At 43.2% G+C, this 12,451-nt stretch overlaps 1 protein-coding gene across 1 annotated transcript; it reads right to left on the reverse strand.

Moving 5' to 3' along the window:
- Positions 1-365: 365 nt before the first annotated feature.
- SEC61G (SEC61 translocon gamma subunit) lies at positions 366-11,841 on the reverse strand. Its single transcript, XM_030203768.1, has 4 exons — positions 11,716-11,841; positions 10,410-10,509; positions 2,112-2,214; positions 366-500 (listed from the first exon to the last, which is right to left on the reverse strand). The coding sequence occupies exons 2-4, from the start codon at positions 10,501-10,503 to the stop codon at positions 491-493; spliced, it is 207 nt and encodes a 68-aa protein (XP_030059628.1). The 5' UTR covers positions 10,504-10,509; positions 11,716-11,841; the 3' UTR covers positions 366-490.
- Between the last annotated feature and the right edge of the window lie 610 nt (positions 11,842-12,451).

Genomic DNA, 12,451 nt, shown 5'->3' on the forward strand with positions numbered 1-12,451 from the left:
TTTTCCTTAATTGCAAAAGCGTAATTAAAACACACACAGTTGGAGTACTTTACCAGATAAGCTCTTATGCAAGGTAACTTACAGTACAAATCGAAAGAGTAGCCCCTCCCCCCCTCCAGAACTACCTCACAAGCCCTGATGGTCTAGTCTGCAGAAGCAATGCCCCAGTTGTGGCAGAATGAGCAGGAGTAACTGGGCACTGCTTCTACCCCAACTCCACCCTTAGACTCAGGGGGCAGGCGAGAGCCAAACAGGACAAGGCACAATTTTTCAACTTCCACCAGGAACAAAAACCCGTCAGTTTTGGTTGGAACAAATGCAGTTTGCCTCTGCCTCCCTCCTTTCACAAAACAAAAAGTTTCAACTGTTTCTTCAAAATTTTATTACATGAATAAAATCCAATAAAAATATACACAGATTACAAAAGAATGTGTTGTCCATCTTTCCCATCATCATTTTCAAGCTTATGCCATGATGCTGACCCAGGGGTTTAGCCACCTCTGAAAGACAAAAATATATATATATTAGTACACGAAGTGCATGAAAGCAATTCTGTTTCCTTGTTAATGAATTAGAATTACTGAACTTTCAATGATTAGGCTACTGTATAGTGTCAGACTGTTCCTTGGAACTTAACCCAGGTAAGGCAGCCAGCGAAGACAAACAAAGAAAAATCTTGTTTTTGTTGAATAGCTGGCCAATTTTTTTTTTTTTTTCTTGGTGATGGAAGGAGTTTTTTTTTGTTTTTTTTTTGTTTTTTAAGTCTTCTGGCATTTTTACTCAGCAGAAGCTATCAATACAGTTCTCTGCAATTCTAAACACAATTTACAAGAAAAAAAAGCAGAGGATATTAATCTGCCTTGAGGCTTTAAAATGTTAAGTGGTGTGTAACTAAAGACAAAGCTGCCTGTTCAAGGTGGCTGAGGAGCAAGATGAAAAGAATAGCAATAAATGCTACACCTGGAGAAGATCAAAAAGGAATACCTTTTATCCAAGAAGCTATGACTGACTTAGTTGCAAGTAAGACAGGTCTGTGAAGAGCAGTTTACACCCTCCCCCTTCACATCAAGTTTAGCAGATTACTATCAATTGTAAGCCTCAACCTACCAGAAGGAACCCCAGCCCTCTGCTATTGTTTCAGTCATGATCATTAGGGCACAGACTGATTCACTTATCTTGATTTTTAATATTTTTTGCTAATAGGCTCATTAAGCCACAATACTACATTCTAGTAGCATACTGATTTGAATATAAGATGAGTGGCAGGTGAAAATTTGCTTATACAAAAACCTACCTCTCCCTGTAAGTGTAGCAAAGTATCAGCAAAATTCTTCCTTTTCCAACCTGACTCAATACCAAACTTCTCTTGCTGCTGGCCCCTATCCTTCCTTGACAGTTCACAGAAAAGCTGTTTTGTAAATTTCTGTTGCATGCTGCATATGTGAGAGCATCCCACAAGGAAAGACGTCAACAGCAGCAAGAAAGGTCAAGCAGTGGGCCACCAGGTACACTTTCCTGCCAAAAGGGGAAGAGGTGGGGTGTGGCAGGTGAGCACAGACTTATAATTATGTTAGAGAAAATAGCTGCCTTTACCTACACAGTTGTTTTTAACCAACCATTCTGGCTCTCCCCCCCCCCCCCCCCCAAAAAAAAAAAGTTATATAAAGGCAGGCTTTATTTTGTACAAAATATGGTAATTCATGCCTGTTCTCTGCCCATGTTGGCTCCAATTTCAAATAGCTGCTGTGACCTCCAAGAGTAGCTATTCTGACAGCAGAGATGGCAGGAGTAGAAGTGACTAGGGATCGCTCCTGCTCTGACTGGCAACTAGACCACAAGAACTCAAAGGTGGGGGAAGCAAAAGCACACACTATGGGTATAGTTTCAGTTTTAGCCCAAAAAGTGTACAGGCATTTTCAGACGAATCTGAGCAACATTGAATACAGATTTCATATCAGTTGCGGAGCTGGAACCAGAACCAAAACTCAGTCGGCTGCTACATGCAACCACTGCTCCAATAAGATATTAGCCAATTATTGTTGAAAAATGAGGAAAGCAATTTAAATCAAAAGACCCTAGATGCTCTGAAAATCTATAATCCATTTACTTACACAATGATGTTGTTGATAGGAATATGGATCAGTTTCACAAAGAAGCCAATAAACCCCATTATTGCAAAACCTATTGCTGTTGCCATTGCAATCTTCTGGAATTCTGCAAGTAAGAAGAGTAGTGTCTTCATCTCAATATATTATATTCATTTCCAAATTTTATTAAAGTGCAACTAGTTCCAGAACAGTTTTAATAGACATACCTACAATGAATGGAAAACTGACCTACTTCAATTTAAATCTGAAGAAACTTAAAATACCTAACAAATTTACACCAGACAATTTAATACTCATGGATTGGTAAAACAGGAACAAGTTTAAATGAAAAGGATATTAGTATCCTATTTTTCAGATCACAGTGATGCTTTGTAGTTTGTTCAAAATTACTTTATTATAAAAATCTGAATAATTTATAGCATAGATATTAGATCTCATAATATAAACCTACCTGAAATATCTTTTTGCACCATGCAGGGAAACTGAAAATTGGATTACAATCCCTGTAAAATCCTGACTACACATTATCTACCCTACATCTAAACCAAGTTAAAGCAACAATGCCTCCTACTCTTGAGGAAACTGCCATAAGTTTTCTTTACTAAACTTCCTAAAACAGTCCTATTGTAACAAAGAGCTGCCATCCAAATTACCACAAAAGTATGCTTTATTACTGCTACATGATGATAAAGTCAAAAGATACTCAGTATTTCTAGTCCCTGATGTGAAAGTCACTCAATTTTAAAAGCTCAGAATGGAAAACATGTTTTTGATTTTGGAAGTCATACCTTTGAACTGGTAGTCCAATACAAAGAAAAATATTAAATACATCATTTCATCTCTTGCCTTGAAACAATAAATGTGCTCTGGTCAAGCTCCAAGTATCTCCGTGCAAGCATTATAATTAGGGTTTCTATTTTCAAGTGTTTATAAATTGTAAATTTAGCTTTTACTTCTAAGTAGAGGTTCTTTGAAGAGTTGAAATGAAATATATTAATGTCAGTGCTTTTGCAGCACTAAGGGGGTCTTTTACTAAAGCTTAGCTCGAGTTATCTGCAGTACGGCCCACAGGAATAAAGTAGGTCATGCTGCAGATAACTTTAGTAAAAGACCCCATAAGAGTCATTGTTATATGTATTTGATTCCACCAGAAACAGAACGCATCTGTGCAGCTGAGAAGTCATCAGGGTACAAGATGCACAAAGAAGGAAGGACCCAAGGCAACCAAAGGAAGGAACAATATTGGATACTTTTTCCAAGTGTTTATCCTACAGAGCTTTTTTTTGTGCACCAGGGATGTTTTTAATCCGAGTCTACAATCAGTTAAAACCTTAAAAAAAAAAACTAGCGAGCCAGTTGATAGTGTATCTGGATTTTGAAAAGGCATTTGACAAAGTACCTCATAAAACACTCCAGAGGAAATTGGAGTCACTGGATAGGAAGGAGTGTTCTTTTGTGGATTAAAAACTGGTTAAAAGATTTAGAAAACAGAGAGTAGGGTAAATGGTCAATTTTCTCAATGGAGAAGGGTAAATATGGGAGTAACTAGTGAGGTAATTACATTTGCTGACGACACAGTCATTCAAAGTTGTAATTTTTCACAATCCTCTTGTCCTCTTGTGATTTAACAAGAGGACCTTACAAGACTGGGCGTCTAAATGGCAGATTATGTTTAATGCGAGCAGGTGCAAAGTGATGCATGTGGGAAAGAGGAACCCCAACTATAGTTACGAGACGGGCTCCACATTAGGAATCACAGACCAGGAAAAGGGATCTAGTTGTCGTCATTGATAATACATTGAAACCCTCTGCTCGATGAGCACTGGCAGATAAAGCAAACAATGTTGAATGTTAGGTGGTATTAGGAAAGGAATGGAAAACAAAAATGACGACGTTATAATGCATTTGTATCGCTACATATTGCGACCGCACTTCTGGTCACCGCATCTCAAAAAAAGATATAGTGGAATTAGAAAAGGTACAGACAAGGGCAACGAAAATGATAAAGGGGATAGGACTACTTCCCTATAAGGAAAGGCTGATAGAAGTCTATATAATAATTAGTGGAGTGGAACAGGTAGACATGAATCGCTTGTTTACTCTTTCCAAAAATACTAGGATTAGGGGGCACACAATGAAGCTACAAAGTAGTACATTTAAAACAAATCAGAGAAAATATTGCTTCACTCAACAAGTAATTAAACTGTGGAAACTGCTTTCAGCGAATGTGCTAAAGTTCTTACCTGATAATTTTCTTTCCATTAGTCCCAACAGATCAATCCAGAGAATTGTGGGTTATGTCCCTCTACCAGCAGGTGGAGATAGCAAGAACTTCATAGGTTTACTATATGTGGTCATGTGCAGTCACCTTAACTTCAGTATTGTCGATACCAAAGCAGTGGAAGACGAAAGAGAACGTCCTCTCCTGCCTGCATAAAGCCCATGTAGGCTCCTCAACCGCTCCTGTGGGAGGATAACAGAAGGTTTCCTTTATGTTTTGATTTGTCTTTTTTTTTGTAGCCAAAAATCAAATGAAGGAATCTGATGAAACTGAGGCAACTAGAAGAAAACACTCAAACCAGATCAATAAAGGGCAGGCCTCTGGACTGATCTGTTGGGACTAATGGAAAGAAAATTATCAGGTAAGAACTTTACCTTTCATAGCATCCCACAGATCAATCCAGAGACTTGTGGGATGTACCAAAGCAGTCCTCAAGTGGGGCGGGGTACTACAACCTCAGCAGACTGGAGCAATGATACAAAGGCCGCTGTTACATGCGCTGCCACGTCAAATCTGGTATGCCTAGCACTGCCACGCCAAGCAGGCAAAGCCTGGCAAGGGAAGGACAGCAGATCAAGTGGGCGATCTGCAAAAGCCATCCATGGCAGGACAGAGGACCAAGTGGCCAAACTACAAAGGGCAGCCACGGAAGCCAGACGGGACACGGAAAAGGAAGTCAACTGCGCTCTGGAAGAAAGTGCTGCCACCCGCAACAGGAGAGACTGTCCCATACAGAGGCCAGCTGAAGAAATTGCCTCTCTCAGCCAACGGCCACTGCAGCTCGAAGCCAGATCCCCTTTCTTGTGGCCAGCCAGAGAACATGAGGGAATGCCTGCATTTCTGCTCAGCAGGTCAGGAATCTGATGATCCTACCGCAGTGTGGGTGTTTCGTAAGGAGTTGCCACCTTCCTATATACCTAAGGCTCTCCAAGTTCTGAATTTGTCTGCTTCTGATCCTGCCACCGCTACAGTCTTTAGCAGTGCTTACTGTTAATGTAGGAAGTCACTTCTGCTCAGTGGGTCATCCCAGGCACTGCCCCACTATGCAAGAGACATAGCTAGGTGGGGTGCAAGGGGAGCAGCTGCTCCCCTAAAAGGATTTTGAATAAAATGGCACTTTATGCGGAACAGCTCTTCAGCTTCACACAGACGCCTATTCTACAAAACGTCTGCTCCTCCTGCCATCAAAACCGCTATGCCCACATCTGCCAATCTAAAAATGGCGAGCCTTCTTATGGTACCTTCCTATGGTTCTGAGCAAAGCAAGAAGCAAAGAGTTGACCAACGGAACTCGCTGGTCACTTCCAAATAGTATAGGAGTATATGGTAAACATCCAAGAAGCGGGAAGAGAAAAAGGTGGAATGGGATGGAAGGCAGAAACCACCATATGCAGAAAAGACAGGACTGTATGCCCGTCACCAGTAGAGTCAAGAGGATCTCAAACGAATGAAGTTAGGAGTTCTGAGAACCTGCCTGGACTGCTAAAGAAAACTAGGCTGCCCAGGATGATAGCCCTGGTGTCGTAAAGATAAGAGCGGACCTGACCGAAAAGAACTTGTAGACATGTCCTCAGGAAGACGCTGAGTCTAAGTCATCCAGGTCTTCCACTAACTTCATGGAGTCCTCAAACAATAATTGCCCTGAAAAGTGAGCTGAAGCTGCATTCACCACCCAGCAGCGCAACCACATCAAATGACAGGCTGTGACAGCCAAAAACATCTGATGCCCGAAAAATCATAGAAGAAAACTGGCAATTAAGCCGGCCTCGACTCTACATCTGGCAAGTGAGGCGGTCGACTGCCTTCTGGAAGGGATCCAAAATTTGTAGCCGCCAGCTACGGCACACCCTAGCAGCCTACAAGCTGCAGATATCCACCTCCAGGGCGAGAAAACTGAAATATCAACAGAAAGCTGTATTGAAATCACCCATTGAGACTACGTTGGCTTGAAGGGGACCAAAGCAGAGAAGGAACCCCTGAAGTGGTCTGATAAGGACTCAGGGCCATGGAATGTCCAAGAAAGAGAACCTTGTGCCCATAACTTGAACCTATTCCCATATCCTGGACCTGGTAGGGAAAGTAAAACCTGACTTGGGTTGGCATCTGTTGCTGAGGAGCAAAAGAAAGAAAGGACTTCCCAAGCCTATATGGAACAGCACTCCCTGATAAGCAAAGATTTGCGAGGGAAACCGCTGACTCTTGGTGACACTGATTACCAATCCTAAGGACTGAAGACGAGTAGGTATCTTGGATGACGTTTGCATAGTCTCTTGATAGAGAGAGCCGCAAATCAGCCAGTCACGAGGTATGGCTGAACCTGCAATCCATCCACACGAAGGAAAGCTGCAACTACCACCATGACCTTGCAAACATGTCCTTGGCAACATGGAAAGGCTGAATGACATGGTCATAAAATCGCTAAGATCCCTCTGCAGGAAGGAGCACTGGGAATATGAAAGTAAGTTTCCTTGAGGTCCAGGGAGGCTAGAAACTCTCCTCACCAGACAGAACTATTACACACTGCAAGGTTCCCATTATGAAAAGTTGAACCATAAACACCCTAGACTCTTATGATGTCCAAACTCAGCTTGAAGGAAGCTCCCTTGTTGGAACTATAAAGCAAAGGGAACAACTTCCCATTCCCCAATTGCAACTGGGTCCAGACTTGACTGTGCCTAAAGGAAGAAATGTTGGCAAGGTGGCAAGAACTGCCTGACAGTGTTTGAGCTTGCATGTGGACGCCAAGAAAAATCTGTAGTGAAGTCCAGGTTGTAACTGTGCGATAGAAAAACTAAGACATCTGAACCGAGGTAATCTTGGTCCACTCCTCCTGAAACCAGTACAGGAGTCCTGCCTGAGGAGTGAACTGAGAATCCATCATTGGAAGCTGCAGCAGGCATAGGTTGACCTGGAGTTGAAACAGAGCTCATTCTACCAGCAGCCAGGTGACTTGTCGTAGTGGAAGTGGAAACCATGAAAGTGGTTTTCCTGGTCCCACAAAACTTACAACAAAACCAAGCGGATTAAAAATAATCCTTAAACTTGTCCCCTGGCAATCTCCGAGACTTGGTAGTCCCTTGGGTCTTTATCCAACTGCCCTAGATCTGATGCCTAAGCCAGCGCTAACCTTGCAGATAGGGAGAAGAACTGCCTGGTGTGACTGTGCACTATCACTGCTGCGCATTGGAGCTAACAAGTGTGGCTGAGAACCAGAGACAGATGGAGTAGCAGAATATGGCTGTTGCACCATTGCGCACTACAGATGGCAAGCTGCAGTGGGTCGTGAAGCAGCACCCCTAGAGCTCTGTGCTTACTCTCAGCTGATTACAAAACTATTAAGCTACCTCTACACTGAAGTGTAGTTCCTGGACCTCTCTTCATGAAATTTAGGTACCCCATACCATGAAAAGATGCTAAAAATGCCATACAAGCAATTAGTGGTACCTGGTACACTGCAGATACCGGGGTAGCCGAGGCTAGTATGCAAAGGTGTGGCCAATATCAGTGTGCAAAGAGAGAGAGAGAAGGGCAATCTTTAGTACAGTAGAGTTCTGATAACTGTTCCAGTCATGCAAGAACTGCTTGGCCAGGCAAGCAATAAGAAAGAATGAAATAAAATATGCCCCGCTGGAAACCTAGCTGAGCCCACAGTTTCTTATAGGATGGATACAACCAGCCATGAACTTGTAACCTTCAGGCTGAAAGGCCAGCCGCCCTCCTGAATAAAACTAGTTTGATGTAAACAGTACACAGTGCAAATGCCACCAAGGCAGCACAGAGGGTGCAGGCTTACCATGGAAACCTGAGAGCCCTGCACTAGCCTCAAAATGTAACATTTCTCACAGAAACATGGAGTCAACAGCCCTAAGCCTTTTTTTTTTTTTTTTAAGTCAGGAGAGGACGCCAGAGCAAAAGAAACCTCAGACTCCTTTTCAAGTCAGGAGAGTGAGAACCACAAACCCCAGTCAGGCAGAGAGGAGGGGTTGATAGGGGAGGAAGGGAGGGACCTGGCACCACCAGGTGAGCACCCAAGTCCCAAGACCAGGACACCTCAGACCCCAGAAGCTCGACTAGACCCAGGGGACCACGCCAGGAACCAATCAATCCAGAGCTGCACAGATATGACCATCCACCTGCTAGATAGAATACTGAAGTTAAGGTGACTGAACATGACCACATATAGTAAACCTCTGAAGTTCTCTATCTCCACCTGCTGGAGTCAGACCAGGGCGGCCCAACAAGCAGAAGCAGCTGAGATCACCTCTCCAGTTCCAGATCCTGAGCCAGTCCAGGTGGAACCAGCTGGCTGAAAGGAGGTGCTCCAGTGCTTCCAGCAGAACCAGTTCCAGAGGTGGCTGGGGCTGTGAGTATAGAATAGCCTGACTTAACTGACACACTTATTGATCAGACTGATGACCCTGATTTGTCAAGAGTCACCAGCAGAGACCATTCCAAATATGGATATCAATATAGGACAGAGAAATACTTTTCCGGAAGCACAGCGCTTTGACCCTGTCCTGGAAGTCCTGAGGCAGAGGGCTGGTCAGTCAACCAATGAGACTGGTAAAAATCATATCCTATGGAAAAGGGGCTTGTACAGAGAGACTGATCTTAATAGGTGCCCTGAACAGCAGGCAAGCAGCTTATAGTACACAGGGCCATACAGAGATCAATTCCATTAGATTGTAAGCTCCTTTGAGCAGGAACTGTCCTTCTTTGTTAAACTGTACAGCACTGCATAACCCTAGTAGCGCTTTAGAAGTGTTAAGTAGTAGTAGTAGTTCTACAGCTTGCACACGACATTCCACTAGCATCAGAGGTTGACATGCACTAGACTGACCCAGAACTTCTATTTGTCAGGAGTATCTCGAGCTGTAGATGACTACTGTCGAACCTGTGATGCCTGCTAAAGAGTAAGACCCAAAGTTCATCCCCAAACTCCCCCTAAACATTTACCCATTATCAGTGAGCCCTTTGAGAGAATAGCTGTGGATATAGTAAGCTCTTTGAGCAGGGACTGTCTTTCTTCTATGTTTGTGCAGCGCTGCGTATGCCTTGTAGCGCTATAGAAATGCTAAATAGTAGTAGTAATATAGTAGGGCCTCTAGATGTCCCTAGCTGGACTGGGAAAAGAGATTATATATAGATATATCGACAGTGGTGGACTTTGCTACCAGATATCCCGAAGCGATAGCTGTATCCTCCATAGAATCAGAGACAATTGTAACTGCCCTGCTAGAATATTTTCCTGTGTAAGATATTCACAAGAAATACTCTCACCGAGGGACACATTTTATGTCCAAGGTGATCCAGAATCTGTGGGCACACTATAGAGTGAAATCTGTATGTGCCACACCATATCACCCTGAAATTAATGGGTTAGTGGAGAGATTTAATGGTACATTAAAGCAATCCAAAAAAAAAAAAAAGAGGGTGGGGGGTCCTCACAGCAGCCACAAAACAGTCAAGCAACATCAGCGGGGTTGGAAGCAAGAAGACGCTTGGCCAGTTACTGCCAGGTTGCCATGGGAGCCCTTACCGCCATCTCAATGGGTGGCGGTAACAGCTCCCCCCCATGCGATAAGAATGCATACCACAGACAAATGGGCTTTGTCGGCATCAGTGCATGGCTTAGTAAATGGGGGGGGAAGGGGGGGGAGCTAAATTTAATACAATATTACTGTGAAATTATTCATTGGTATGTTGCTGCAGATATTTCAAATAATACATCTCCCAGTTCCTTCCAGCTTCATGGTCCACCACTGTGCACCTCATCCCAAGTTGAGGCACATAAACATATACTAACATCCTTTAAATTTAAAGTCACTGTGTTTATAACAAAGGCAATATGGACCCTAATTAATAATGCATTATATGCATGATGGCATTTGTCTAGACACAGCAGCTTTACTTTATTACATTTGTACCCCGCGCTTTCCCACACATGGCAGGCTCAATGCAGCTTACATAGCAACAATATTATTACAAAGTCGTAAGACTTTCAACTATATTAAGTTTACCTTTTCTGTCTGGTTTGGTGCATCTCTTCACAAGCCTGATAGAATCTTTTACAAACTGACGGCTAGGTTCAACAAACTGCATTACTTGATCCATGACTGACTGTAAAATCAAGCCAAACAGGTAATAAATTATTGTTATGCACAGTACAAAATAATATAAAGTTGTCATTTTCATACCGCAAACACACCTAGAGAGTATTTGTAAAATCTTTAAAGATAAACTTCTTCCATTATAACAATGAAATAGGTTTGATGTACCACCATTAGCCAGAAGCACTTTGCAACATATAAATCAATACCCGGAGAGTGGCTTGTGACATTACCACAACTACACTAAGCATTATTCTCTAGGGGGCATAATTACCAACGTGGGCTAGCTTTAAGACGCGTTATTTTATCACTAATTCACGCTATATTGGCACAAGCCAGTGGTGGGAGGCAGGGCTGGTGGTTGGGAGGTGGAGATAGTGCTGGGCAAACAAACAGTTCGTGCCCTGAAAGACAGGTACAAATCAAGGTAAGGTATACACAAAAAAATGGCACATCTTAGTTTATCTTGTTGGGCAGACTGGGTGGACCGTGCAGATCTTTTTCTGTCGTCATCTACTATGTTACTATGTTTTACGGGTAACACACTAACTGTCCCCAACCACGAAATATCTTAAAGCCCTACCAAGCCACAGTTTCTGTCAGTTGAGGAAGAGTTTAGTTAGGGAAAGACAGCTTTGCTTGCTCGCTAGTACTCTACACTAAATCCTCTGCCAGCAGCACCTTTCAATCGTGACATAATCCCGCGTCAAAGGCTGCCCAACTGTTCAAGTTAGGACCTGACTGTCGGATAACGGTCGGTGACTATAAACCCCAAATTAAAACCTTAGACTCGGATGGTGGGTCGGATATGCTTCGTCATTCAACCAACTCCCAGACAGAGAATGTTAGCGAAGCCAGGAAACACCAAAACGAAAAGATGATTCAACCAAAGTCTGCGCAATGTTCAGCTACCAAAACGGAAAACGACGACCTCTGTATTCTTAAAAGGCCTTCTCTTTTCAATAGATGGATTCGGAGAAGTTCCGTGAGCAGTACACCAACCGCAGCTTTACCTCACGTATATCACTGTTATACACATAGACACACGGAAACGTTTAAAAAGAGCCCCCGAAGTGTTTATGCATACAGCCTTTCCCCTCCCATCGTCTGCTCTCGGGACATAGCGGCCCACAGATCCCCCGCTTTATCCAGAGCCGCACGTACACCTCAACTCGCGACCGAGGCCTCTCGCGCACAAACAGACACCAACCGTTACCTATTAACAGTGCAAGACCGAAGTCTCTGTGCGCGCGGGGTAGAACCGGTGGATTCCTCACTAGGACACGTCGCACTCTGCTTCCGCCTCTTCTAGCAGCTGACGTTGCACTCTAGCCCAGCGGCCAGCAGCCCTTGACACGCGATTGCGTGCATACGTCATCACACGCCAGAACCAACTAGGTTTAATAGACAGGAGATGAAGTGACGTCAAAACGCTGAACCCAATTAAGTCTGTCTTAGTTTTCCCTTCCCCTCAGCCCTCATCCTCGTATTCTCGAATAAAAGCAAGCAAACCTATGGCCTCCTGCAACTACGTTGTCATCTTTATTGTTGGCAGCATTTTTATTTAATCTCACTTATATTTTCAAACATGACAGCTTGTGCAGCATACGGATGTTCACAGAGGAAGCATAAAGACGGGATAACTTTTCATAGGTAGAGTAGTACTTTGTTATAAATCTTAATCAGTGGTCAGTTGGAGGAGCTGGTTACAGGGACACCCTAGCATGTTTTATATTCGTGCAAAGATTTTTTTTTCTCCTGGTAATGGGCCACTAAAACAGACATCATGTTATGAGAATCAGGTGCTTAACATTCAGCGTTTCTATCTATTTATTTATTTATGACAGTCATCCCACATTTGGTTGAAACCTGAAACCTGAGAGCAATTTGATAGCTTTTTTTTTTTTTTTTTTTTTTTACCTGTGCCTAGATGGTTTGTGGGAACTTGCTCC

This window comes from Microcaecilia unicolor, chromosome 1 (genome assembly GCF_901765095.1).
Source record: "Microcaecilia unicolor chromosome 1, aMicUni1.1, whole genome shotgun sequence".
Lineage (NCBI taxonomy): Eukaryota > Metazoa > Chordata > Amphibia > Gymnophiona > Siphonopidae > Microcaecilia > Microcaecilia unicolor.